At 39.6% G+C, this 27990-nt stretch overlaps 1 protein-coding gene across 3 annotated transcripts; it reads right to left on the bottom strand.

Moving 5' to 3' along the window:
• Positions 1–513: 513 nt before the first annotated feature.
• On the bottom strand, positions 514–27990 carry scaf8 (SR-related CTD-associated factor 8). 3 transcript variants are annotated; one of them, XM_040137574.1, is made up of 21 exons: positions 27791–27990; positions 26734–26817; positions 12672–12716; positions 10987–11148; positions 10294–10450; positions 10049–10176; positions 9685–9861; positions 9518–9597; positions 9306–9426; positions 7574–7705; positions 7235–7344; positions 6408–6601; positions 6198–6298; positions 5883–5996; positions 5534–5690; positions 5034–5164; positions 4534–4675; positions 4405–4452; positions 4047–4271; positions 1902–3852; positions 514–1257 (listed from the first exon to the last, which is right to left on the bottom strand). In XM_040137574.1, the coding sequence occupies exons 1-20, from the start codon at positions 27818–27820 to the stop codon at positions 1916–1918; spliced, it is 4275 nt and encodes a 1424-aa protein (XP_039993508.1). In that variant the 5' UTR covers positions 27821–27990; the 3' UTR covers positions 514–1257; positions 1902–1915. The 3 variants fall into 3 exon arrangements, with proteins under 3 accessions (XP_039993508.1, XP_039993509.1, XP_039993507.1); XM_040137575.1 differs by having other exon boundaries at positions 514–1126; XM_040137573.1 differs by having other exon boundaries at positions 514–3852.

Here is a 27990-nt window from a genome sequence, read left to right as displayed (position 1 = left end):
ATAGCAACTGTCCCCTGTGAGAAATGAGCGCGTTTCCTCGGATTCAGCAAATAATTTAACTGCTTTAGAAAGAGGGCCTTTGGTCATAATCTACACCTTTATTGCAAGATTGTTAGTGTTTTGACAGTGCGGAATTGACCTTTATTTGGCAAATCAGGTCTCAGGAAGCTTTTCCCCAGGATACAGGTATGTTTTTTTTACTATTGCTGGCCTCTACGGTTGCTGACTACAAATTTAAAAAGTAACTAAAAAGTCAGTCTACGGATTTTTTTGTAACCATGAAGAAACATTAGAAATAAGGATATGTGATGCTTATTTCAATACACAACCTGCTATACAAGATGTTAATCCCAGAATCTCTTTACATTTTTATTGGTTTCAACTACGAATGTGCCTGGTCATTAGTAATCTCAGTTGCATTCTGCTCCCAAGTTTGAAGCTGCAGTGTTTGTGTTTGCAAAAGTTCATCTGATCGGCCTGAATTGTGATTCATGACAATAAGAGCGGTGAAAATCTGATGCACCTTCAACTTTTATTCAACATCACAACTCCTGTAGTAGACATTTGGTCTGAGAGAACAGCAGACTATGGATTTCTAGTAGTATGTCTCAACAGAAAAGCACAACAAGTATGAAAATGAACAAGAGAGACAAGAGGGTTAACACATGGCTACAGGCCTGCATGCACAGAACGATGGAGTATATATTGTTCTCCTCTAGGTGAGTGCTGTACAAACTGCCCAGCTACCATTCAAACGGTAGGCCAGTCAATTCTGTGCAGGTAGCATTCTGTTCTTAGAGCTGTCTGAAACTGAGTTGCACGCACAGTCTGGTGTACATCACACAGTAGTGTTGGGTAGCATCATGAACGACAAATCCATTCAAAAAGGCACAATCCCATCCTCAACAGTCACCCAGCAAAAGCTTAGGGAAACATACAGGCTGAAGTCATCCGAAACTAAAAACTACAAGTCCCACGGTTGCATCCAACAAAGTGCTCTGTGGATGGATGGTATAGCAGCAACTTGAGTTACGAGAACATCGAATCGACTGAAGTCACAGCACACAATGTGTACAAGTCTGTAAAGCAGTCTTAGTTTCCACTGGTCCTTGGTCAGAAAACAGTCCTAAAGCATGTGTTTTAAAACAGACAAAGCATGTTTATTTCAAACTAAAACATTATGCACCTGACATGAGAACATCCCTCTGTTTGTTTTCTTTTTCTTCCCCCTGGCATGTCAGTTTCTGTTTGTGTTCACTGTATAATTAGAAACAAATTACAGACATTTATTTTGGGGATACAACATTTTCATTTTAAAAATGTTCATTTTTTTTCGAAATTATAAGCAGCTGTACTGGTCTCACCTTATGCAGGCTATTTGTTCTGCTTAGAAATAGAAAGTATTGTAGGACACCACAAAAGCATTCATTGAAAACTTTGCAGCAGCATTTTAAAGGAAGAGGAGACAGAAATGGGACCAGCAACTGCCGTTTTCAAGTATTGTGTTTAACTGTATTCAAGATATTGTTGAACAGCCAGGATTTCTTACTCTCTTCCATAGGAAGGTCAAAGCTTATTTTCCCCATATACAATTGAAACAGTTTGGCAGGCAATTCGATAAAATTCATTAAAATTCGATAAAATTAATTAAAATCGGTGGGGTGGCATTACAACTTAAAAAAGGAAAAAGGAAATAAAATACAAACAAAATTTCTATCAATAAATCAGCTAACGAGCCTTCTATTTAAGTACACTGGTATTTGTGGGAGATAAAATCATTTGTTATTGGTTATCAGACAATAACTGATGTGAGTCAGTATTCGTCATGTCCCGTGTGGTGGTGGTGGTTTGCTGACATGAGTACAGAGAAGAAGAGACAACTTTACAAAATGATCTTTTACCTACTGAGTGATGATTATGTCCCCTCAGTGTCTGTGACAGTGTCTACCACTGGCTGACTCGCAGCTTCCTCCATGGGATCACTCTGTTCATTGTCTACGTCCTTAGGAGAGGCAAGCTGCTCCTGCTGCAGCTCCGGTTCAGTTTCAGGGAGCACAGAATCAGAGGAAGGGTCTGGAGTGGGCTCAGGAGAGGCCTCAGGCGTGGGTTCAGCCACATTGCTATTGTCCATCCCGGGTCCGTTGACCCACTGGAGTTGCGGTGAGGAGTCTCTCTCTTGTGACGACTCCTCATTCTTCTGTGGGCTTTCCTGCTCCTCCAGAGAGTGAGTTGTCTCTTCAGGGGGACTGGCAGCTAATCTGAAGGCCACAGGTGAGTCCTGGGATAATGCCTCAACCAAAGGCAAGGCTTGGATTGAGGTCTCAGTGTCTGGAGAGGCGGGGGTCTTGGAGGGGGACGGGGCTGGGGACTGGACTGCGGGCTGAGATTCAGGTTCTGTTTGTGGAGTGGTCTCAGATTGTGGTGGTGACTCAGCCTGGGTGGGAACCTCAGTCAATGGGCTCTGACCCTTGTTGTCAGGTGATGAATCAGGTGATTGGGCTGAGGATGGCGGCTGCCCCTGAGGTGTCTCAGACAGAGCTGGGGTTTCTGACTGGGGCTCGGGTGTAGCTCCTTGGCTTTGTGATGGAGGTGAAGACTTGATCTGAACGTGAGGCAGCTGCTGGTTCAGACCCATCAGGGTAGGTTTGGCTTGAGCTTGGGGCAGGAGTGGGGACTGGAATCGTGGCTGAATCTGGGTGTTAAATTTGAGTGGTGCAAGCAGTTTGCCTTGGTTCAAGGTCAGGTTAGGATTAAGAGGTGGAGTTGGAAGCAGAGGTGTAGGTAGAGGAAGAAGGGGTGTCCAGCCCCCACGTTCACGTTCCCTCTCGCGGTCTCTCTCTTTGTCACGGTCTCTGTCGCGTTCATGTTCCCTGTTGCGATCTCGGCCTCGTTCCCTGTCTCTCTCCCTGTCACGCTCTCTCTCACGGCTGTGGCGGTTACCATTCATCTCCCTCCTGAAATCAAAATCTCTTTCGTCTCTGTCTCTTTGCCTGTCCCATGGCCGTCTTCGGTCATCAAGGTCTTGATGTAATTCACTGTCAAAAGGCGCTGTGGCCCCACCACTTCGGTTCCAGGCCTGTGGCCCCCCAGCAGCACCAGCAGCACCAGCATTCCCTGGAACTCCAGCTCCCCCTCCTGCTGTCCCAGGGCGGCTGTCAAAGCGGTTAGGGAAGTTCTGTGCAGGTGTGGGGCGCTCTTCCTGAAAGCCTTTTGGACCGCAAGGAGCTTGTGGGCCTCCTCGCATACCATCTCGTTCATCAAAGTCCCCTCTGGCCTGGTTCCAGCGGTTATCGGGAGTAAAGCCTGCAAGAGCCTGTAAACGCCCCACTAGGCTGGTTCTGGCTGGCTGAGTCCCTGGGGTCTGGAGCAAGGGAGGCCTACCTCCTCCACCTCCTCCACCACCACCACCACCACTACCACCAAGGGGCTCCCTATGCTCTGGTGGTGGGGTTCTCAGCAGGCCTGTGCTCTGCTTTTCCATTGGGGGAAAGCGATAGTCCTGGTCTTTCCCCTCATCAGCACCAGAAGAAGACTCGTCTTCTGTCTTGGATACATTTTCATTGGTAAGTTTTGGGGCCATGTTGAAGGGGTCCAGCTGAGAGAAAGGAGCCCTGGCACGAGCCTGGAGCGAACTGTCGAGGAGGCCAGCAGCCTGCTGGGCAGGGCCCTGCTGCATAAGGAGTGGGAAGCGGGCCGCAGCCCCGGGCTGGAGGAGGTTAGGTCGAACATCTAGAGGCAACAGGCCAGGCATTCTCTGCCCAGTCAGACCAGACTGATGCAGTGGGTGAGTGAGGGAAGCTGTAGGGTGCATGCCAAGGAGACCCATCCCACTGCGGACTGCATTTTGCATGCCTGGGGACAAGACACAATGGCAGAAATAAATGTTAAAATGCATTTTTGGTCAAACACAAATAACCTTTATAATCCCACATAAAAACACTATAGAAAGAAATTACTCACAAAATGTGATCAAAGTGTCCACCAGGGAAAAAAAAAAAAAATCAATTAAGTCTCTTTTACTTAAAAGCACATGAGCACTGCCTTACCTTGCAGCGTGAGCTCTGCAGCAGCATCCAATCCGTCCGCAGACTGAGCATTTTTCTCATTGGAGGCTTGTTGAGTTTGGACTCCCACTGGGTTGAATACACCAGCTCCAGGGATGGCTGAGGCCATAAAGCTGCCGGGGATGGCGCTGTTCGGAGGGATCATAGCACTGAATGGTGATTCCTTGACAGCTTCTTGGCTGGAGGCCACTGAAGGCTGCACTAAAGCTGCAGGGGAGTACAGGGGAAAGAGAATTTAATCCAAAATAATAAATTCCAACTAAATGACATCAAAGGACACTTTGCCAATTTTCAAGACTATATGTATAAGTTATAGGAGTAGCATGTCATAAATACTTACAAGTACTTGCTGATGCCATGCCTGCTGTTTGTGCTGCCTGCATATAACCTGCACAACAGTAAATAATTTTTGTGTAAGCTTCTGAATTTCTTTGGATCTGATCTTTATATGACGGTTTGTGTCATTTACCTGGCGGAGGCTGTGAGGTATTGAAGCCTGCCCTTATGAAGGGTGGTGGCGGCCCGTAGCCTGGAGGAGGTATACCCATGGTGACAGGGAAGGTAGGGGGCACCAAACCTACTGCACTAGGAACAGCTTGGGCAACTGGTAGCTGGGTGAAAGAGATGGGAGGCAGTGTATATACAAAACAAAGGTGAGTTAATAGTATAATAGCTAACTTACATGGTACACAAGTAACTGACCATTTCTAAGTGGCTCTGGCTATGTTTAACAGATCAAGTTAGTCCTACTTATTGCACAAAAAGATGCACTGTCACCCATAAATAAAGAATAAAAATAAATTTTAAAAAAGGGATGTGAGGGGATATAAAATATAGAAGAATGTCTACTTTAATCTGATTTGTTCCATTTACAGAATTTATGAGGAAGTTGGTAAAAAAATCAAAACAGTGTGCCTATGCGAACTGTGCTGTTCTATCCACAGACTGCAACACATCCTCTTTCAGTACCTGTACAGGCATCATGGTAACCTGCTGGTTGTACGTCTCAGTCGGGGTGTTAGATACTGCTGTAGTCTCGGCGCTTACTGGCTGACTTGCAATTTCTTTCGCTGCCTCAGCATTCTTGGCTGCTTCCCACTCTGCAGAAACAGACAAACCATTCAAAACAAATTTCAAAACTAACGTCCAACTCTTTTTTTGGCTTAGGGAGTTTAGCTGTGTTTTTCCAAGACAATCTTTGTTTTCTTTTTACTACTAGGGTGGGGGGTTCCCAATGGATTTTGGGCATTACCATAGCAAAACAAATTGAGGGAATAGGGTAGAAAACAAATCCAGTTACGTGATCAAATGCCAAGAAGTGTCTGCTTTGGATCTCTTCGTTATGTTTACATCATGTGTGTACAAGCTTACCTGTCCTACTTCTATTTAAACAATTAATGCTACTGAGTCAACAGAGTTAAGGTTTGTGTTAAAGAAATAAGGTATTAATTAGAAGTATTTCTTTTCACCATCATTGACGGTCTCCTGGTCAATGATTCCTCCTTCAGCAAAGCCATCTAGATCATCTAGCTTCACCTTCTCCCAGGGTATGTAGGTGACACCCAGGTCCACGTCCCAAAACTGCTTGTACTCCTGCTTTACCCCCTTGTTCAGAGCCCATGCAATCTGTTCAGATACACACGTATGAAGGTCAAGAAACACACATTTTTCATTTCTGGGAGCATACAATGATCCATGTGCTTGGAAAGCTAAACTGTCTCTGATGTTACACCATTGAAGGTCAATGGAAAATTCCATTAGAAGAAACCACAAGGAGAATGAGAATACAGTAAATCAAATTACGATAGTAATGTGTACCTTGATGATCTTGGAGCCAATCTTATAGGAGCCGGTGCTGAGCTTCTGGCGGGCGCGATATGCATCCTGTCTATGGACCATACAGATGTAGGCACAGCCTCTGGGAGGGATCATCTACAGAGAAACACACAGATTCCATTATATAGGAGAAGGGAAGGTTGAAGTATAAGACATGACCATACAATAGAAAATGACTACAGTATTGTGTGATTAATGAAAAATGTGCTAATGAGAAAGGGAGACTGTGAAAATGGAGAAATGACAAAAAAATGAAAACTATAGGGGGACAGTGGTAAAAAAAAAAAAGTAACTTACATTGATAGACTCAATCTGGCCAAATTCTTCAAACAGATTAGTGAGGTCTTGCTGAGTGGCCTTTTTGTCCACCTGGCCAACCCAAAGAGTTGTGCTGCACACTAGGTAAGGGCAAAGAAGGGAAAAAAAAATATTACTCCACAGAAAAAGCACTGGCAGGAAACAAACAATTAAAATATTCAACAAAAACCAACGACGATATCCACTTACCACTTAGAGTCTTGGATCGTATGGGAGGCAGTCCTTTCTTCTGCCGCTCCTTCTCTCGCTCTCTGGCTCGTCTTTCACTTGAGTAAGACCGTGAAGACTTCCTCTTTCGATCTCTGGAGCGTGAGCGTGACCGTTTGCGGTGCTTACGTTTCCGTGATCCAGAGCGGGACCTGGACCGTCTCCTCTTGGGAGACCTACAGCGGGAACACCAAAACTTTTGGAAAGAATTCCCAGACTGACATTTTTTCATCTTCACTGTAAAACTAAGGGTGTGTTACTTCTGAGCATCAACAACTGTTTTCAGTTTAAAAATGCACCACTGTGAGCTACTAGTAATTGAAATTAAAGGACTACAACAACCTAATATTACAAGCTTGTATAGGTAGATAATCACTGCACTGACTGACTATTTGAAAATAAAGTCAAGCACCTTCTTTTGAGTTCACAACACACTTTGATAGAAGTACAGTCAGTTTCTGATTTGTTACTGCATTTATTTACTGGGTCCACGGAGGGAACACAGGTAACTGAGTGAGTCTTCTGAAGTAAGAAAGTAAAAAAAAAAAAAAAAAAAAAAAAGTCTGATCATCAGAATGTTTCAGTTATCATTTACACATATACATCTAACTGTTACACCATACAGTAATCTTGTGACAATACTGATTCATCTGATCTGACCCTCACGGCAACACAGTCAGTACTGTTCTATCAGGATCACAGCTTCTTTCACTTTGACAATTCTGACAATTCAGACAACTCAGTAATATTCCAGGTATATGTCGTAAATTCTACCACAAAATGAGATTTCAGAAATAAGCGAGACTGACCTAGAGCGTGACCTTGAACGTGTTCTGGAGCGTGTGCTAACAGTCTTCTTCTCCTCTGCTTCGAAGATCTCCTCTTCCGTTCCATCTGGGCCCTCGTCCAGATCCATGTCCTACAAAAAAGACAGCATAATTTCAACACTTCTCTACACAGCAATGCAAGGTGATGCACAAACCTGCAGGAGTTACCAACAGACCTGGTCTTACAGCTAAATCAACACTGTTTTGTGCAGTCCTTGTGTTAAGCCATTCATTCCATTTACAAAATTAAATAAATACTCTGCAAGATATAAATTAATATGATTTTGTGAGTTTTGGTACTGGCCCACGGACCAGGCATACCTGCTGCTGGTTGTCAATGGAGTCGTCCAACTTGTTCTCTGGCTCAGGAAGCTGTGGCTGGCTGCAGCTCTGAGCAGTCGAAACAGAGTTCTCTTGGCCAAAAATTGAATCCTGCCCTTCTATGCTCATAGCCTGAAAGAAGAACAAGAGCAGTATATTTTTATCCTCTTTTATTTAAAGCATCTTAACGGGCAAGTCAAGGCATATCAACTAATAACTTTGTTCAACGATGATGAGAACCCATTCCAATTCCATTTCCTTAAGTTTTTTTGTGGAGCATATAGGTCTTAAGGTCTGTGAGGGAGAGACTGTGGAGTCTGGAGATTAGAATTATAACTTTTGGGAATCTGCTTATGGAATAGCTGTGCATGCACGCTCAAATTGGGCAACAAGTTTAATTAAATGCTTGCTTTCAGATTTATTTATATGCCGATACTATGGCCAAATACCAATTCAATTTCAAATGAAGGATCATTTGTATGTGGACAACCCCACACCGCTCTGAAATGTAAATCGCCCTCAGTTATCTTAACTGTAGAACCATTGAAGTCAAAGTCCTTCTTAACTAGTGCTAGAGTCCGGTGGATGTACTTGAAACATTAAAAGTCTGGATCTGAATTTGTAAATGGACTCTTTGCAGTGAATGATATTTTCTTGTGAAGCATCCATCAATCCATTAGTTATGCCACTTATCCTTTTGAGGGTCGCAGGGGGGCTAGAGCCAATCCCAGCTGACACTGGATGAGAGGCGGGGTACACCTTAGAAAGGTCGCCAGTCTATCATAGGGCAGACATCTATCACAGGGCTGACAGACAGACACAATCAACCATTCACGCTCACATTCATGCCTACAGGCCAATTATTCTAACCTGCATGTCTTTAGACTGTGGGAGAAAAACTGAGTACCTGAAGGAAACCCACAGAGAATGGCACCAGCCAACCAAAAGGTAGAGGAAGGCAAAGAACTTTCTTTCTGTGAGGCGACAGTGCTAACCACTGCACCACTTTAGCGCCCCATGGTGAAACAGCAGCAACGTAAGGCTATTTAGTGCCCAGTACTGCTGGGCAATAGAACGATCTCAATTGTTATTACAAAAAAAATTCCCACGGTAACAATGATAAACTGGTGAGTAATTTTCACTTAATCTACCTGTTTTGCATTTGCATTCTACAGCAGTAGGGTTACATAGTTGACACTTTTAGGGCCAAAACAGGGAAAAAGACCACACACACTTGCATTTACGCTGTTGGAACCGTAAAAATTAGCAACTGTAATGAGAGTCAGACGGTTGCACAGGACAAAGAAGTTATGGCAAAGAAAGGTTACACAAGCTCTGCGATTTGGAAATGCTTAGGATTTCTAAAGCTGGATTAACAGCAGAGCAGTATCGGCTGCAAGATGTGCAGGCGTCCTGTGCCAACAAAGATGGGAAACACAACAAACCATTTCCACCATCTGAAAAGGTCACAAACTTGTCGAATATGTTTTCCTTCCTAAATAATAGTATTAAAAGTATATATTGATAAATATCGATCAAAATGAAAAAAATATAATGAGAATATTTTTAAATATATCGCCCAGGCCCACTACCCAGAATGGTGAACATAATGAAACTTGGTTAGGGAACAAAAAATAATCTGAAACTAAGCCAAGCTCCAGCACATCATAAATCATGAAAAATGTTCTGATGAAAGCATTTCTCTTTGTTTGTATGTGTCTTTGTGATCTACCTTCTGTTGGTGCTGCTGGTGCTCTAGCAGCTGCTTTTGAAACTGCTCCAGGTTCTGCTGTTGTAGCTGCTCCGCTAACTGATGGAAGAGGGAGCTGTTGATAGGCTCGGACACGATGGGCCTGGAAGTGGTCAGCAGCTCAATTAGATACAATCATTTGGTTTGATGTGGGAGAAAAAAAATTGTGTGATGATAAAACACACTGCACTCACAGTTGAGATGATGAAGTGTCCTTTTTAGACTCTTCACTGCGTTCAGAATCATTCCCAAAGTCAAACGGACCCAAAAGTTTCTATAGCAAAGACACAACATAATCACTTTAGGAGGCTTCAGATGATGTAGGAAATAAGAAACTAACAGCTGCTGACTCCAGCCTTACCTTATTAAAAGAGGAGACCCTCTGCTCCAGGGGGTTGAGGCTGTTGGCAGTAGCAGCTGCAGTGAGCTGTGCTGTCAAAGCTTGCAACTGGACCACTAGGCCAGCATCCAAGGCCTGCAGCAGGGACGGCTGGGGCTTCTGCTGCTGCATTTGCAGACTCTGTACCAGCTGCTGCAGCTACAACAAGTGATAATACAGTGGTGTTATTTGAAACATTTTACCACCAACAAAGGCGACTCACAAGCATAAATTCTAAGTATTGTCTTATTAGACATAAAGATCCAACAGCACTCATTACCTACCCATTATCAAAAATCGTTTGGTTAATAGATAATTGATACATTGAGTGGACATGCACACTAACCTGTTGTCCCTGGGGACTCTGTAGGATCTGTGCCACAGCAGCCACAGTGTCTGTGTTGGTAATCTGGGAAGCCCAGTCAGGCAGACCCTGGACTAGGTTGGCTGGGGTGGCTGGCGTGGCAGGGGTGCCTGGATGCACAGAGATAAAAGTAGTAACCACATTACTTAGTGATGTCAAACAAGTTATCTGATCACATTAACAGAGGGTATGAATGTTTAACTGTACAGGTATGTGCTCTGACTGACCAGGTGTAGTGTTATTGACCGGTGCAGCACTGCTGGGCATGACAGGGGTGACACTGGGAGGAGGAATCCCTGCTGCCATGTCCAACAGAGGCTGGATGATGTCACTCTTGAAGACGGCATTCTTTTGCCACAGGTTGAGGACTCGAACTATCTTACTCTAGAAACACCAACACAGATGGCAAACGCAACATGACGTAACAGGAAAATGCGAACCAAGAAAACAACATTTGAACCATTGAAAAAATAAACAGCTAATATGATAAATAAACACACTCTGAAGGTGAGAAATTAAAGATTTATGCAATAAATAAAATAGAATAAAGGTGAGATGTATTGGACTTAATCTGATCAGATTTTTATAAATAAATCTTTTATTTCTGCTTTTGAGATAGTTGCTTAGATAGTTCCTTTAACTTAACTACAAAATTGCCACTTCTTTTACATTAGTTCAAAGCTAATTCCTCACATTAGCCCATGATGTTAAATGACAAAGACAAATTCACACACTTTAGGTAAATGTGACAAATACGTAAATATGGTAAATACACAACCTCCGTAGGAAAAATGCAATGAAGTGATTTCATTGCCAATCCCTGAATCAAATGTGTAATATCAACACGCATTAAACCATGTCAAGCAACAAAAATGAAAAGCCACAGAGAGGGACACAAAACCTGTTAAAAAATATCTGACCTTATCATCTGAAGGGCAACGGTAGAGGTGCTGGAACGTAGCGATGATATTCTTGCTGAAGCGTGGGGCAAAAACATCCTTCTCCGTGCCAAACTGGTGTCGTGACTGTCTAACGATTGAGTCGATGACGTACAGCCCTGGAACCTTGTATTCTGGTTTGCACTATAATACAGAAATAGACAGCTGGTGTTAGGATATTACAGGAACAGTGAAGTAATCTATGAATTTACTGTCTGGGGCCTTTTATTCATTGCTTAAGCAATTAATGTACCTATTTATGCAGCTATACTAACACTTCAAGCACATTAAAAACAATTTGTGGAACTGTTAAAAAAAAAACAACTGACATTTGCAGAAGTATTAACACTGCATTTACACTGAATATACATACAACTATTAAGATCAGTGGTGAAAAAGTATTCAGATCCTTTACTTAATTAAAAGGTAAATGGACTGCACTTACATAGTGCTTTTCTAGTCTTACTGACCACTCAAAGCACTTTACACTACAAGCCACATTCACCCATTCACACACATTCATTCATTCATACAGCATACTAACAGCGTTTTCACACACATTCACACACCGATGATATTTTGGAGGCAATTTGGGGTTCAGTATCTTGCCCAAGGACACATCGACATGGAGGAGCCGGGGATTGAACCACCGACCTTCCGGTTAGTGGGCGACCCGCTCTCCCGAGCTACAGCCGGCCCTGGGTCAAGCAAGAACCGATTCAATTTTGATGCGGATCTGGTGAAAGGGGCGGATTCAGAAATTTCTCATCACTTTCCTTAAAGTAACCGTGGCGGAAGTATGTTCCCTACTGACTTCCAGTCTAGTTATAAATGACGACATTGGATGATTAATACTGAGTCATCAGTGTATAAGCAGTATGTTATTGTTTAAGCTGCTGGAAGTGGAGCTAGTTTGAACTACTGTATATACAGTTTTATATACAAGGACACAAGAAAGAAGAAAAAAAGTTCTGATACACAAACCTGTTTTCATTTTTTGGCCTTTTTCTCTAATCTTTGATTTTAGGTAAGATATTGGATCATGTGAGCATTTACGAAACCATGTGAGAAGTTTAGTAAGGGGGAAGAAAGAAAAAAAAAAAAAAAAAAAAATCACTATTTGGTGGAGCTGTTAACAACTCATAGACACCCACCCAACTACACACTGCTTTTTCTAAGATGTCAGAAGCCAAAAAGGTTGGAAACCAATGGTTTAATCTTTAACAATGTTGATTTTTAAAAGCTAGTTATATTCTTCATTGTGTAAAATTTTCAACTTTAATGTAACTAAAGCTGTCAAATAAATGTAGTAGAGTAGAAAGTACAATATTTCCCTCTGAAATGTAGTGGAGCAGAAGAATAGCGCAGGATAAAATGGAAATACTCAAGTAAAGTACAAGTACCTCAAATTTCTACTTAAGTACAGTACTTGAGTAAATGTACTTCGTTACTTTCCACCACTGGCAAAGATCATCTTCCTGCCTTTATCTACATGTCCTTTGTGACTGATTTAGTTTTTAAGAAGGGAAATCAAATTTAACTGAATTTACCAAATCATACTAAAGAACAAGTGCGATTGTCATTAAAATTGGGCCCATTAATTCTGGTTTTACTCCAAAAATTTAACTGCAATTGTTAGGTTGATCCTTATTTAAAATATAACTCACCTTTTGTATGAACTTTTCTACACTCTGGACAACATGCTTGTAGAACTGAAAGAAGCAGAAGAAACAATTTAAGTTATTTGAACAACAATATCTCAGAAGAGCTAAATTAATGGCAACGGCTTAGATAAAACTTAAAACTTGGCGGCTCTGGTTTATTAAAATCTGAGAGAAAGGGACAGAAAGTACTTGACAGGGCTGTATAATGAATGTTCTTTTTGAGTCTTTATTTTTTGTTGGAAAATTTCTCCAGTTGCCCAACCTGTGTACTACACACCCCTTAGACACCACCACCACACATTACTGACAGTGAAGTTAGAGGGATTAGTGATGACAACTGCAGTTGTCTCCTGGCAGTTAAAAGTATTAAGAAATTTGAAAAAAGCTGTAATATCATTTGATATTCTTAACTGTTCTATTCTTGTTTAGAACGGCTCCAAAAGGACATATCAGTAATGATTATCATTAATGGTGGAGGTAAATTATCAATTTTGGAGGGTGTAACGGAATAATGCAAAAAATCAGCAGTCCAGGTAAGAAAGTGATCTTTCCTACGTGGACTGGACAACTAAAACTACATATTACTTTCTTAAATGTGTCATGAGAGGTATAGTAAATATGCCTCTACAAATAGAGGATGAAATTTTCCAGTAGCAAGCCACATAAAAAAGTAACCTGTTAAGTGGATGATGCTGCAACAAGACCTTTTAGCTGGTCATTGTTACCATTTAATAAATAGACAATCAGCATTCACGTCTGTTTATGTAAACAACTCAACCGAACTACCAAAAATTAACATTTCATTCTGAAGCCCACTTCAGTCCAAAACAAGCAAGCTGTGTAAATTAAAATACATGGAGATGTAAAAGAATCTCAGCTCAGCGAAACAACTCTGAACACCAGATTGTCTGGAACAAATTATCACTTTCCATATGTTGTTCTGGTTAGAGCCATGCTAGATTCAGTACATGTAGTCTTCGGTTGAATAAGGCTATTACAAGATAAAAGGTAACGTGCCAGCAAGGGGTGAGTAGATGCTATTACATGACAGCTCTTATTTTGGGAACTCTCCAGATCAACTGAGTGATTACTGGCATTAACTTAAGATAGAGTGGCTGTGTATTAATTATTTATGATAGTTTGGCTAGCCCATCTATTGTACACCAAACAAAATAGCAATAAAGGTATGTTGACAACCTACTTAAAAATGTGGTATACTGTTGTTGAGAGCATGACGGGGAGTGAGAAGGAAAAACAGAGAAGGATGCACCAAGTTCAGGCTAATTACCACAAAAATAGCCAATAATTATTTAGCTGTTTTTTGCAAAATTGTGTTTCCTTGTGGCCTGGGGGGTCGGAACCTCTGCTTTGAATCAATAAACCTGTGCAGACTAAGGTGAATTTTGTACCAGAGCATATCAAGGAAAGATACTACACATTTGTGTAGTTCATGTTGGAGATGTTTATTTTTGTGTGACTACTATACAGAGGCTGGACTGTTGCAGCTTGTTTACTACCTAAACCTACCATGAAGCTAAAAGGCGAGACGTGATATATTTTGGTCTAAACAACCAAAGTCTATAAAAGATCTGCCAATGTTAGGCATTGTGTATTCCTGCTATGTACAGTGGACACATAAAAATCACAGCCTGTTCTATTCAGTAGGTGATCTACACATGATCAGCAGCACAGTCACTTTGTGTCAGATTGAAACATTGTTTGCCTATGAGAGAGACAATGCTGAATCTTGCAACAGCAACATCCTGACTGCTGTGTACAGCTACAATTGTCTGTGACCCTGCTGCTAATATTTGCAAATGGCACTGACTGAGATGCTTAAACACAATCACTTACTCTCTGCCCAATCCATCAGTGAGAAAAGCTAAGACTGCTGATCAATTTAGACAGCCTAACACTTGCTGACATTCATAAACGAGGCAAGGTCATTTACAAACACACTGAAATTCATGCCTCAATGGTAGATGACAAAGTCTTTGCTTAAGCTTTATACATGAGAACACTGGCACTGAGACAACCAAAACGATTACACATTTACACTTTTTCAGATTATAGAAAAAAATAACATGGCTATGCAGCCGTTTTGTTTGCAAATCCAAATCTGGAAGGACTTCGACTGAGAAGGCTGAAGCAGTGTGCATTTGGATTTAAGCAAATAAAACAATGTGTCTTTAGTATACAATTTATACTGACAGGTTTAGTGGGTTAACATTTTCTCATTAGCAACTGAAGTTCTACTATCATCCAGTAGATGGAGTCAAAGTAAAAGAAACTGACTGGCCAGAATTTCTAGTTCTTTATCCAAGGGACCAAATAGAGTAATATGGTCATTTGAATTAAAATAACTTCAAATGTGAAAATGTGAAATTTAAAATGTCAAGCAACTGCAGGCATGCTCAAAGCAATATATTTGGGATCAATCAAAGTTCAAAAATCTAAATCAGGACACTATCAGCCAGATATCACTGAGAATAAAAGTGTCAGGAGCACCAGCCAACTTGCTAGTAAGCAGTAACCCTACTAATGTCCAAAATGTTGTCAGTCACTGAAAGATTCAGAGACCCAGACCAATAACTCAAGAGACGACAGATGCCTTCGTTAAAGAGCCCAACTAAATGATAACATTAGCGCCATGAGCCTTAAATATGTAGAACGTAAACCCATCGACAGCAGATACAAGTAAATTCAACTCCTAGTGTATCCATAGTCCCAGCAAGCCAATTACCCTGTGATATTCAAGACTGACCAATATTTACAGGAAAAAACATAACTTAAGAAAGAAAACAGGTTTTAAATGTCATGACACATGAACTAATGAAAACAAGCAAATCAGACAGTCAGTAGATTAGGGCTAAAGGTTATCTGAAAAGCCATTCCAATCTAATCTGGGGATGGGGTACAGAGACTTAGCCTAATGCAGGTTTTGAACTGAAGAGTCAGTGTAAGCAAACTCCTGTTTGGAGAAATGACCACAGAAAAACACATTGGTCTTCTTGCTTTTCACGGAGGTGTCTCTCTTTAACTGAGGAGCAACTTTAGAATTAAAACTTTGCTGAGGTGACTCTGGATTAACCAGCTAGCTGCTAACACCCGCTCTTCACTATGATTCCCAGTATCAATAACTGTGATGATAGATATTAATAATAATGTTATTATAAACTCACAACCCATCTTAGATAATTAACCAGCTAGGTAGGTAGATGTTGCAAACGTGTTTAGCTAAGTAAAAGCAAAAGTAAGCTGTAGTGTTTGTGTACTGTGTTTATTTATAGGCAGGGTGCATGAAATTGGCTGAATGGTGAGGAGGCGGCTACTGGTGACAACAACACTGTCAAACCCATATAATGAAATAAAATGTAACATGAAATACTGTATTGGACATTATTACCATAATGAAATAAGATATTTGAAAGAGGTCATTTTGGAATAAAAATGGTATATCCTTAAAATAAAATTAAATCCACTAAAACTCTTATTGCTAAAATAATGAGTTTAGTTTAATAATTTCTTAACTAACCCAGTCACTTAAGTGATGTAAATACACTGAGTCACAGTATGGATAGGAAAATGAGAAAAGCTGTGATTGCTGATAAGGAAACTACTTGTCGATAGAGGAGTTGATCTTGGTAAAGATAAACAGCTGCACTGAATTTATTTAGTAAAAGGTTCAAAATATTGTAAAGACTTTTACTATTTTTATCATAAATATTAACAATAATAATGTTATTACAAATATGGATATACAGGAGGGAATGAAAGTCCAAAACTGAGATGAGAGAATTATTTTGAACAGAATCGTACCATCCTGAATTGAAATTAAATCCAATCGTGAAATTCCCCTCCCTTACACATACAAGCTCAGCCCTTGTAGGCACAGGCATGCTTTTCTCACAAAAACCATGCTCATATACTAGTTGCTGCAGTGTGGAACTGTCTCTAGGCAACTGATCTAGCACGCTGCAGAGCCTGATTAAGAGTGCCAGGGATAAAAACAACTTTTCAACATTTACTCTTATTGTATAATATTTTCAATAAATGTTCATGAAAAATGGCAATGTTCAGCAACATTTTCACCCTTAGAAACCCACAGACCCAATGCTCACATAGATTATCTTGTGGTTAGGTGAATGTAAAATCAATTGCAAGGGAAAAAGCACATTGAAGTAAAAAAAAAACAACAGATATTATAGATAGCAGCAAAGACAACAGTAGGCCAGTCACTGGTAGGACTCAACTGCACAAGTGGGATTTTCCCTCATTTGAAGAATGGACTCATATGTAAAGGGATTTTTTTATGTAAAGTCAAACAAAGGCACTACTTTTATTTTAAACAACTGGGGGTTTCAAAACTGACAAAGGGTTTAAACAAGTTGGCTAAAGTCCTACTACATAACTAGTCTTGTAGTTGTAATGTTTCAGTAATCAATACATCCTTTGTAACCAAACAAGCAAAGAGAGAGAAACTGAGATGAGCAGAAACGTACATATGTTTTAAAGCTGCACTGGTGACTGGGATAACAGTAACACAAGTAATAAGTTTAGTGATAAACAAGCCAACATAACAGTACAACAAACGTGCAGTCCATTTAAATGTCTTTTGCATTTTCAAGTTTAATCACATTCTGAGCTATATGCACTGTCACTTGAACAACAGTTCAGCAAAAAGCACTTGATTCTTAAGCCCTAAAGGAAAAAACAACAGAAGACTGAACACTGATCTATACAAATTAGTCTTATTGGTTGCAGTAATACTAGTAATACCTCCTAAGATATGTGCCTGTACACTGAAGCAAGTTAATATTCAGATTATGGACACAAAATAAAAACAAGAAAATTTTGATCCCTTCAGAACTAAGTACTTCAACCAACTATCAGCTCACTCAATACTGGTCACAGTTTCACATGTGATTGACTATGCATTACTTGTTGCCATTTTCCTCTTAAACTGGAAACACAAAAGGTAAATTTTAATTTGAGGTAATATATCTCACTGTCACTGTCACTTTGTCAATACATTGCTAACGTAAGTTCATCATAGTGTGATAAGCCAGGGAAATTGTTTTATTCTACTTTGAGCCACTTTGATTTCTGTTGTCGGTGTGAATTGGAAATCTAGGAGATCATAAATTTAAAAAAAAAAAAAGGACAAAATCTATACTCATCACCTTCTCTTTGCAAGATGTGCCCAGTAAAATATGTTTACTGAGCTGCTGATAAAAATAAATTTCGACCACTAGGAGTTGTATGACAAGCAGGACAGGCAGTACAGAACTGAAACAGTAGAGTGAAGATATTCTCTGAAAACCTGGTGAACATGGTCATCTTGTGTGTTTATAACCCTATGCTAAAACACAAATTACTTGTGAGTTATAACATCAGCATTAAAAGTACCAATATTCTTTGATGACAAAGGATTATGGGGAAACCTCTGTGATATCCAAATATAGGGGACAGAAGCAGGTAGTCATCAAGAAAAAAAATTATACTAAGTTAAGAAGTTAAGTTCAGAAGGAGGTATGTTAAAGGTTTCATATTTTTCTGATACGAAGTATTTCTTTAAAGAAAAAAAAAAAAGGAATCTGATTTTTCTTGTGAATAAATATTGCACCTTTTTTTAGTTAATGCACTTATGTCTATCTATATAATTATAATCATAGTAATTAAAAACATGATATCTATTTTCAACAGTCCCCCAAATCATTTTTCCTAACTGTTGTCTTGTTTTGTTAAAGCAACCCCCCCCAAATGAGTTTTGAGTTATTTTGCCTGATTAGACCTATGGCTGGGTTTAAACTATGCTGAGAATTATGTGATGTCCCCAAACTTCATGTAGTTATGAGAATAATAAAGATGTTATATTTCTGACCTAAAAGGTACAGCCAGACTGGATTTCACCTGGTGTGTTGTGGCAAAAAGCAGACATGACACAAAAAGCATGAGTAGGATTGTAAGCATTATGTGCGGGAGATAGTTGGGCCAGCAGGCTCACAACAGCAGTCCATAAAGTTGTGAACTATACAGCTTCTTATTGAGCACCGTCCCTTAAGTTCCTATTAAAAACTAATGTAACAAATATTTATCACTGCTGACGGCTTATGCTGTAATACTGCTGCTTTTACTTTTGTGACTGTCAGACTGCCATTCATAAATCAAGGATCAAATCAAGTATATCTGGAAATAAACCAGAATATAAATGGCTTATTTTTAAGATAAATATATTTGGGAGTCACATTTTACTAATTTTTACTGCTTCTAATGTCTATGGAACAGGATTTTCCCTATCATTATAAGACTTAACCAAATCAACGGAAAAAATTATGCTGAGAGTTCTCTACTGCTGAAAAGATACCGTACTGGCCATGATATAAAACAACATTTTTTCTCCGAAACTTAGGTTTAAAAAGGTGGAGGTTTTCTTATATATTATATTTCAGGACTAGACAATAACGCGTTCATTCATTACAACAGATCATCTTGTTGAGAGAAGAGAGTACCAGTGTATTTACGGTCTTTTACAGAGTGTTGCATTAAGGGGTATCTGAATGCCTTATTATGTTGCTAAGCTAGTGAGTGTTTGAATCCATCTATAGTGAGTCTATCAGAGTTAAACAATCTTAAGAGTGTTTATTTAGTCCAATTGAACCTGCAGGAGTTTCTGAAGGCTGGTGTAACATGTGCTGCCTCAGAGGAAATAAATTCATGATGAGTGAAAACAAGTTCTTACTGACTCGCATGCAGCACGCTCTCATGCGCACCTCAAATTACATGGCACACAGCACAGACTGGGCTAGTAAACAGATTGACAGGGCGGGTAAAATCCTTGTAGAATTTCTGGCGGTGTCACCGAGATTTGTACCGGTAGTCTCGATGGCCAGTTTGGCTACGAACAAGGGAGAAATTCTGTTAAACAGCCTAGAACTACGGCTGTCACAGTTGATGAGTGCAAAAAGGCAGCCTGAAAAAAACTTTCAGAGAAAATAATAACCGTATGCGACAGGAAGGAGAGCGAGAGGATCAACTCACTATAGTAACTCAGACAGCTGACTAGTGGCCACTGGGAAAGGGAGCTGTCTACAGACGTCCAACCGAACGAAAATTGTGGTAAGCAGCCAAATGCTGTTACACTGTCAGATGTCTATGGGAGGATGAGAAAATTGCAACTCAAATCCATTCACTTTAAGTCTTGTTTTACCAGTGTTATTTTGTATGGTGCACAATGTGATCACTCATAAAAATGTGAGGGATTACTTCAGGACATAGCGCTCACTACATGAGTGAGCATATTTGTTTCGCTTTTCTTCTTGCTAATATCTGAGTGTACTGTGTAAAACAACAACCTGTGTTGTGTTTTGTTAAATAGTAAAACTTTACACGAAGGTCTAGGGAATTGTTACCAAATGTACTTCAAATCAGAACAAAGGGACGCTTTGTCCTACAATCTGATCAAATATACCTTTAATCGAGAGGAAATTAGAAATAAGGGCCTAATACAATCCTTGCTCTTTCTTCAGTTGAGCTCAGTAAAGTCTCTGACCACTACTGGAGAAGTTATGGTAATAATCTTATCTTCATGTAACCTGGGCATAATGTTTATTTTAAATTATACACTGCACAGAGTTTGATGGAAATATCATGTTGCATTTATCAAGTATCAACTAGTGTTGGCTAATATTTGAATCACTGACCAAGTCCCTTTGACCATCTATGGCACGATTATGAAAAAAGACAAAATTGATCCTAGATTAGCTCCCATACTCTGATACTAGATGAATGCTATTCAGTGTGCTCTGGTTCTCTAGCTGTCGAAAAACATCAAAATGGTGGCAGAAAGTGACAGAATGGAAATGTTTATACGTCCCACAAAGTGGATCTTCACAGAATTTCTATTTTGCACAAATTTCAAATGCACAATCTACTCAATGGAGGAGACATGAGTCCTAATTTAGCTTGTAAACTCTATCAACAACAGCCTTTAGGAGGCAAGTAAACAGTGTCAGGAAAGTCGCAAATTGTTGCGGATAATACTGTTATACGCAGTCGAAGTAGTGATTCACTATAAGTAGTTCTAAGGTTATAATACTGAGAGTTAAGTCAGAGGCTGCTATAATCATCAAAAGGTAATCGCATTGCATCTCTGTATATTAAATAAAGGGTACAGTAGCTTATGTAGATTGTAAGAACTTATGACACTTGATAATATTTAACTATTTCATGTTTGTTGTTTGCAAGACTTCTCTTGCTTTAGGTTTATATTAATAAATTCAGTTCGACACATTTCAGAACAATCTATCACAAGTCATTTTTGGCCCTAAAGCTGCACACTGCACAAATCATGAAGTACTGGGCAGACAGGGATTTCTGCAGCATCACACAATATATAATTTCAAGAGGACAGTTTATGAGATTGTCATTATGAGAGCTTTCCTCTTTCTGTAGGAGGGAAGTAAGGGGAGACACATACAACAGACAACATATCAAAGACAACACAAAAAGAAATGATAGGAATACACAGCTAAAAAGATGTTGGTGGATACTTAAATGGCCTCTAGCATCCCAACACTGGCAAAACAGGCTACTTACTACTGAACACAAACTCTGTGATTGTGAAAATGTGACTGCAGATGTAAACTTATTGGTTCAAAACCATGCGTCACTCTTTCAGTCATCGCATCTGTGGTCACATTATTCAATAGACACAGAATATGGTGTAAAACCAGCAGTGCATAGTTCATAGTAACTTTCACAGTAGCTTTGGCTAATTAACTATGTTGCATAATAAACAACTTCACTGATCATCAACCTTTTAAGCCAAAATGTAAAAAACAAATGACATTAAACATATGTGAGTCTGTTGGATTGGCTAAACTGGGAAGAACTCTGATGAGGCCAAGCTAGGTCTTAAAGCTGAAGTTGAGTACTGACTGAAGAGTGCAGTTCACTTCCATACCTTTACTCTGATATAAATTTGTCAAATCCGCTCAAGGGCTGTCACATTGTATTTGAAAGTCAAAGTAATGTTTAAACATTAGAAATTTTTTTTTTTAAGTCTAATCAACTATCCGAATTCAAAATTAACAGTGTACAATGCAGCAGGCTGTGCCCTGTACTCCAGTAGGGGTAGCGTTCGCCAAATGATCTGTCACTCTGTTCTATCCATATCAGTTAACTACTCTACTATTGTTATCTTGGATTAAGCAAAATAGAGGGAGATTTATGACACCAAATAATCTGAGATGTGATGTCTGGAAGCATTCTGGATTCAATACCACAGATGAAAAAACTTGAATAAAGGTAAGGCCATTTGCTGCCTTAAAAGTTTAAGTGTAAATTCTTGCTCTTTGAACTTAATTCTTTTAAAAAGTGACAGCCCTATTTTGATTTGAAATCAGCAGTTCAAATTGTATCTTTAATACCAAAAGTGGGATCAGCAGATAAGTCTGGAATCCCATGTCCTTTCACACTAAACTGTATTTGCCAAAATGAAAAATATAGCCACACTGCATGTGCAGAAGATATAAATCACTGCTGTTCTTTCAAAACAAAACATTCAATGTTTATGCGCTGTGAAGGATGTATGAAATTACAATGGTAATGAATACTGTCATATTAATGTGATACTGATAGTAGTCATTCAAGACTAAGCCACTAAGTCTCAAAGATTCTGCACAAGGTGTGTTTTATGAAGAATACCCTAAAATAAATTCAATCTTAGACCATTTCACCGTAACTAACTTATATCATCTGAAAGTAAAGAGCACACATGTGCACGTGTGTATTTTATGTATGAGATATATGTATGTGTGTATATATACATATACATACATATACACACACACACACACACACACACACACACACACACGCATATATACATACATACATACATAAATACACACACACACATATACATACACATCTACATATATACGCATGCGCGCTCACACACACACACACACACACACACACACACACACACACACACACACACACACGCGAGATGTCTGTTGCGTTGAAAATGAATGCTGAATACTGAAATGTGTTTTTAGTATTAAAGTAGCACAAAAATATGGATGTCCATAAACCCATAGGTCAACATTTTATAAATCACCAATGGGAACCTATCAATTTGCCTTTTCACAACTCCTGAATTTGAACTCCACAGCAACTAATGATTGCTCAAGCTCCATCAATATGCAATATGCAACAACACAGAAAAATGTTCTGACTTAACTACCAAGAAATGTCGAAAGGTAACTGCATTAACTAGACCAAAACAAAAACACTGTCACCAGACAATTCAGGAGGAAAATGAACAAGACTACGCCTTCAACTTCAAACACCATCAAAACCAACATCGACCAACGCATGACAACCAAAGAGGGAGCCACAGCGGCAACAGAAAAAGCCCTGCCTCTCTGGGTGTGTGGGAGCAAATTAAGTTTAAATAATTTTAGTCTTCTTCCATCTTCCTTGTGAAACAACCCATACTCCTACCTAAGCTGGTTAGGGATTCTCTTATCTCTTTGTAACTCTCTCCACCCCATCCTCCTGCTTCACTTTCAGTGCTTTGGGGGAGCTGGGAGAGCTGCTGAGGGAAGGGGAAACAGGTGTTATTCACAGGCAGCATTAGGCACAGCAACACCAAAAGCACAGCAGTTCCTTTAGAATCAAGAGAACAAAAAAGGACAAGGAAATACATTATCAGAAAACTTATCGTTAAGGGCTGGTGTCCTTGATTTGTGTGGTCAGTCCTTTGAATCTTAAATTAATTCACGTGATAATGATAAATTTAAAAAAAAAAAAAAAACTTCGCTCTTGGCCTTTAGCATCTCAGTTAAAAAAAAAAAAAAAAAAAAAAACGCTAAGCAGCTTTGCAGTTCAGGTGAACTGCAACCAAAGATCTAAATGTTGATATGGCCAATTATTGTTGATCAGCCTTTTACTCCCAGAGGCTTCTAACAGGCCCATGGTGAAGGAAACCAGCCATTAGTGTAATGAATAGTAAATACTGGAGGCGAATTTCAGAAAAGGTCTTTCTGGAAAAATAGAGACAATCCTAATTAAAAGGGAAAGCTTTACTTTAATCTCTTAAAACCTAGATATATAAAACTAAGTAAAAGGGGACAGCAGTCCAAGAAGACTGTTCATTGCAGCTCAGGAGAATATTAGGTGCCCAGAACAAAACAGGCATTCTGAGATGGGCTTTCATTGAACGGACTTGGACTTTCCATTTAAACACACCCTAGTTATGTCACTATTTAAAGAAACACTTGCGGCAAAAAAAAATGTTGTGCATTAAAAAGTTTCTACATGCCTACAAATGATCAGGTTATGGCTCATACATCATGGTGTGTTTAGTTACTGTCTACGTGTCCTTGTGTCTCACATTGCTACTTATCATACAGAGAATTTAAAACAGGAAATAACAGGAGAAGCAACCAAAATATCATGATCTACCTTCAACAAGTGATTCAGGGACAGCTATTGTTTAGAGAGTAGAGTAGTGCTTTTGTGATTTTCTTTTTGATCAGAAAGAACCAGACAGTGGTGTAAGAACAGTTGGGTAGCATTTTCAGTAAGACCATGTGTAAGATTTGAAAGGGTGGGCCATATACTAGGTGACAATAGGATCATTTTACTTAAATTTAAAACTTGATGTGTGTCCATAATGTCATGCCTCAGAAAGCTTACCAAAAAAATCTAATAAGCAAAACTAGGTTAGGGCTTTGCAATCTGCTTTTTAAGATCTTTGTAACCTATCTAGTACCCAAACACACCATTGGATCATTAACTGAAGACTGGGGTTTTTCCTTTGTAATTGTATAAGGAGCAGCCATTGCTATACAGGCCACTACTACTACTCACATTTCACTCTGGATTTACATGCATAACTGCAACCCCAAGCTGATAACTTCAGTGGTTGTGTATTGGGCGCTAAGTGCTAACAAAACACGGTTGACCACACAGCAGCACTGAGGCTGAGCGTATCCAGTATAGACACTGAGAGAGGTCTGAAGCTGCTGCTGTGTAGACACAGTGTTATCATACTTGCAAATTAATTGCATCTAGTCATACTGCAACAGGTTCAAAGATTTTTTTATCACCCTTGCATGCACAAGCAATTCCACTGTTCTTTTGTCTGTGTAGATACAACTGGACATGTATGAAATCAATTAGTCAGCTCTAACTTAACACTGAGCCTCTAGCGTGGCTTCCAACCAGAGCAGTAGCTCATCAGCAGAGCCAACAAACTCCATTTAAAACAATTAGTTAACGCAAACGTTAGAAAGCTCTGAGATTTAACATGTCATAGTAGGAAAAGCACAGGTGTAAAAAATATCATTAATGATGGCTGAATATCCATTTAGCTGCTTGGTTTCAGGGTCCTGGTATTGTTCATGTTAGCCTACTGTCACACTGTCATGGCTTACTGGGACACTTGAATAGACCAAAGCCACCGTTGATGTTATTAGAAGCATCTGTGCTACAATGGAGAGGCAAAATGTATGCTGTGGAAAAGCCCTACTGCTATAACCACAGCTAACAGGCTTTATAGTCATGTGCAAAATATTACATTTAATTGCTTTTGTGTGGATCAAAAATGCAAAGTTTTTGTATATAAGTTATTACAATTTTTCAAGATTTATTTTTAAAGAGCATTGCTTATAAACTTAATTTTTGAGCAGATTCTTTTGAGTCCCAAATTTGAGATCTTTCCATCTGCAAGTGAATATGCCAGACCATCAATTTTTCAGACTGATCTGCATCACCATGCACTGACAACACAACAAAAATAAAACACTGCATGCAGTTTGGTGTTACTGCATACTTTGCAGTAACAAAAAAAAAAAAAAAAAAAGAAAAACTAAAACTAAAAATTACTGATGTTCTAGCTTTCTGATTTTAAGATACCAAAAAAAACCCATCATGGAGTCCGACAGGATTTCAATCTAGTTGCAGCCCTCCACCTCATGCCTCAAAAACAAATTAAAAGTAAGCAACATTATTTTTCATCACTCATGCAGTGCCCACATGATGGGCTCTGCTCATGGTACAATATTGCATGGGTGTGCCATATGGAAATTTGGAATAACCACATCCGTGCAGTAAATAGGCTCAAATGCATCATGCTAACATAAATTGACTTGCTCTTCTCATCTAAATTCCTTCCACTAATACAACAGTGCTTTCTTGCTGCTTGGCTTACTTATGAGCTAATAATGCATGTAGCATTATGAGCTACATGCTGGTGTGACATGAGTTTAAGTCTCAAGGTTTTAGAGACAAAATAAAGCGGTACCTGAAGAGCAACAAATGCCTTTGCACTATTTTTAAGTGACACAATTTTCCCAGGTATTTGTGGAAAGATATAGTCATCAGAAGTTGAAATGCATACACAGGCCCTTCACAGCCTTGTACAAGACTGCATATTTTAACTGTTAAAAAAAACGTTATTTCTACGTATTGTATATAAGTTTTCACAGAGGTGGAATAGGATGTCAAAAACAAAACACTAGATCAGACAGGTTGTGTGGGAGAGTTTATCTGAGGTGATGTTGCTCAGTAATGGAACCACACACCGTCATAAGGAGATGAACACAAGCTTGTAAAAAGTACAATGAGGGCATTTAGCCACTGGCATCATGATTTTAGTAATGCTGTATAACTGACATCAGCCCTCTGAATCTACATTTGAGAATTTACCCATTTTTCAATTTTAGCTTGATTTCAGTCTGTCATCAACCACAAATGTTTAAATGATTTTCTTTTAAAAACTGTTTTGCATTTATTGACCTACTGTAATGCAGTTTAGGGCTGAAACAGACATATCTTTGTTGGGAAGTAAAAAGTCCATATGTATTCCAAATTTTGCTTGCTCTTTTGTCATTTCACTCAATTTATTTAAAAAACAAAAACAAAAAACAAACAACATATGGATACATGCCTGTATTTCTTGTCTTAACATAAGATTTGAGGAGGAATTCCCTTTCATGACAAATTTTTTATTCCCCATTACCTGCCTGATCCTTTAATACTACATACTTACTTTTATAGCTTTGATTCCAGACTTGGTGATCTGAGTCATCTTCGCCTTGGAGATGGGCGGCTTGTACTCATTCAATGAGTACAGCTGAAGGATGAAATGAGACAAGAGAAAACATCTTTTGTCACACAATGTAACTACTAAAACATACTACAACACTGACGTTCATTCAACGGCTACATGAACAATCAGTAGTCCAGAGCATCCTCACATCTTGTCTGCAAGTTTGGTTCACTATTTGCAAAACCTTCATTGTTGATATGTTAGTGGTCAGGAAGTCACCAAGTTCATAATGAGACGACGTAGTGAGTATGTCTCCGCCTCAGATTAGTTGTTTTGATACTCTCATTAGAAAAAATATCCATTCATGAATTCATTGCTGTCAACTGTAGAATTTTAGTCGTATTAGCTGTTAACTTTGAGGGGATAGTTAGGCCAGCAGGGACACTGATGATGCCAAAGGACTGACAGACTTTAGTGTCGATGCAGACAAATGATCTTTGCGCTACTAGCTGTGATAGCTAGCGTTTAACCTAGCAGACTGAGTATGCTAGGTTAAGTCAAGTCATTTACATACTTTGCGACTGCACACCAGGAAGCTAAGGCTAATTCAATCAGACTTAAATTATGTACAATTAAAATAATCATCTCGCAATGTGGCAGCGAGGGGTATTTCCCCCACGTCCATGTTGATTAGCTACCTCACCAAGTTATCACGCAACTGGGGCGGGTTTGCTAACTTGTAGCTAACTTGCTAGTTACCGTTATCTTAGCACCAGGCTGAGGAAAATATTCACTCATGGACTAGCAACCTAACACGGTGTGTGCTAAGAAAAATTCCCATCACAGCTGTAGTCTAGACAAGTCGCATGGTTTAGGCAGTGAATAACTTAACGTTATCGCAGTATTGTTGTGTACAGGCAGCGGCCTTGCCCGCGACTGCCCGCCCCCTCTCCTTCTTTGCTACTGAATGCTAACGTTAGCTAACGAGCTACGGCAAATGTGAATTAAACATGTTCTACTGTCACAATGGAAAAATTTATAAGGGTTTCAAACAAACCTCATTGTTAAAGGCTTTGACGGCCTCCATAGTGTTTTATTTCGGCTCGCAGGCGGCTGCAAATATTTACAGATATCTCCTCAGTAACCGGTTGGAGACATGCATGCTCGACGTTTGGTGAGATGGAGGAGACTGCCAATATGGCGCATAACCTCAATGGGAAATCTGCAGAGGGACCGGCGACTCCTAGTGTCAACTTC

The sequence above is a fragment of the Xiphias gladius genome, chromosome 10 (assembly GCF_016859285.1).
Source record: "Xiphias gladius isolate SHS-SW01 ecotype Sanya breed wild chromosome 10, ASM1685928v1, whole genome shotgun sequence".
Classification (NCBI taxonomy): Eukaryota; Metazoa; Chordata; class Actinopteri; order Istiophoriformes; family Xiphiidae; genus Xiphias; species Xiphias gladius.
This window is presented reverse-complemented; position numbering and strand designations above follow the sequence as displayed.

Coding starts and splice junctions, on each gene's coding strand:
- scaf8 (XM_040137573.1), bottom strand. CDS start 27,820: ATGGAGGCCGTCAAAGCCTTTAACAATGAG. Junction 12,717..26,733: donor CTGGAATCAAAGCTATAAAA/GTAAGTATGTAG, acceptor TGCTTCTTTCAG/TTCTACAAGCATGTTGTCCA. Junction 11,149..12,671: donor TAGAAAAGTTCATACAAAAG/GTGAGTTATATT, acceptor TCTGTATTATAG/TGCAAACCAGAATACAAGGT.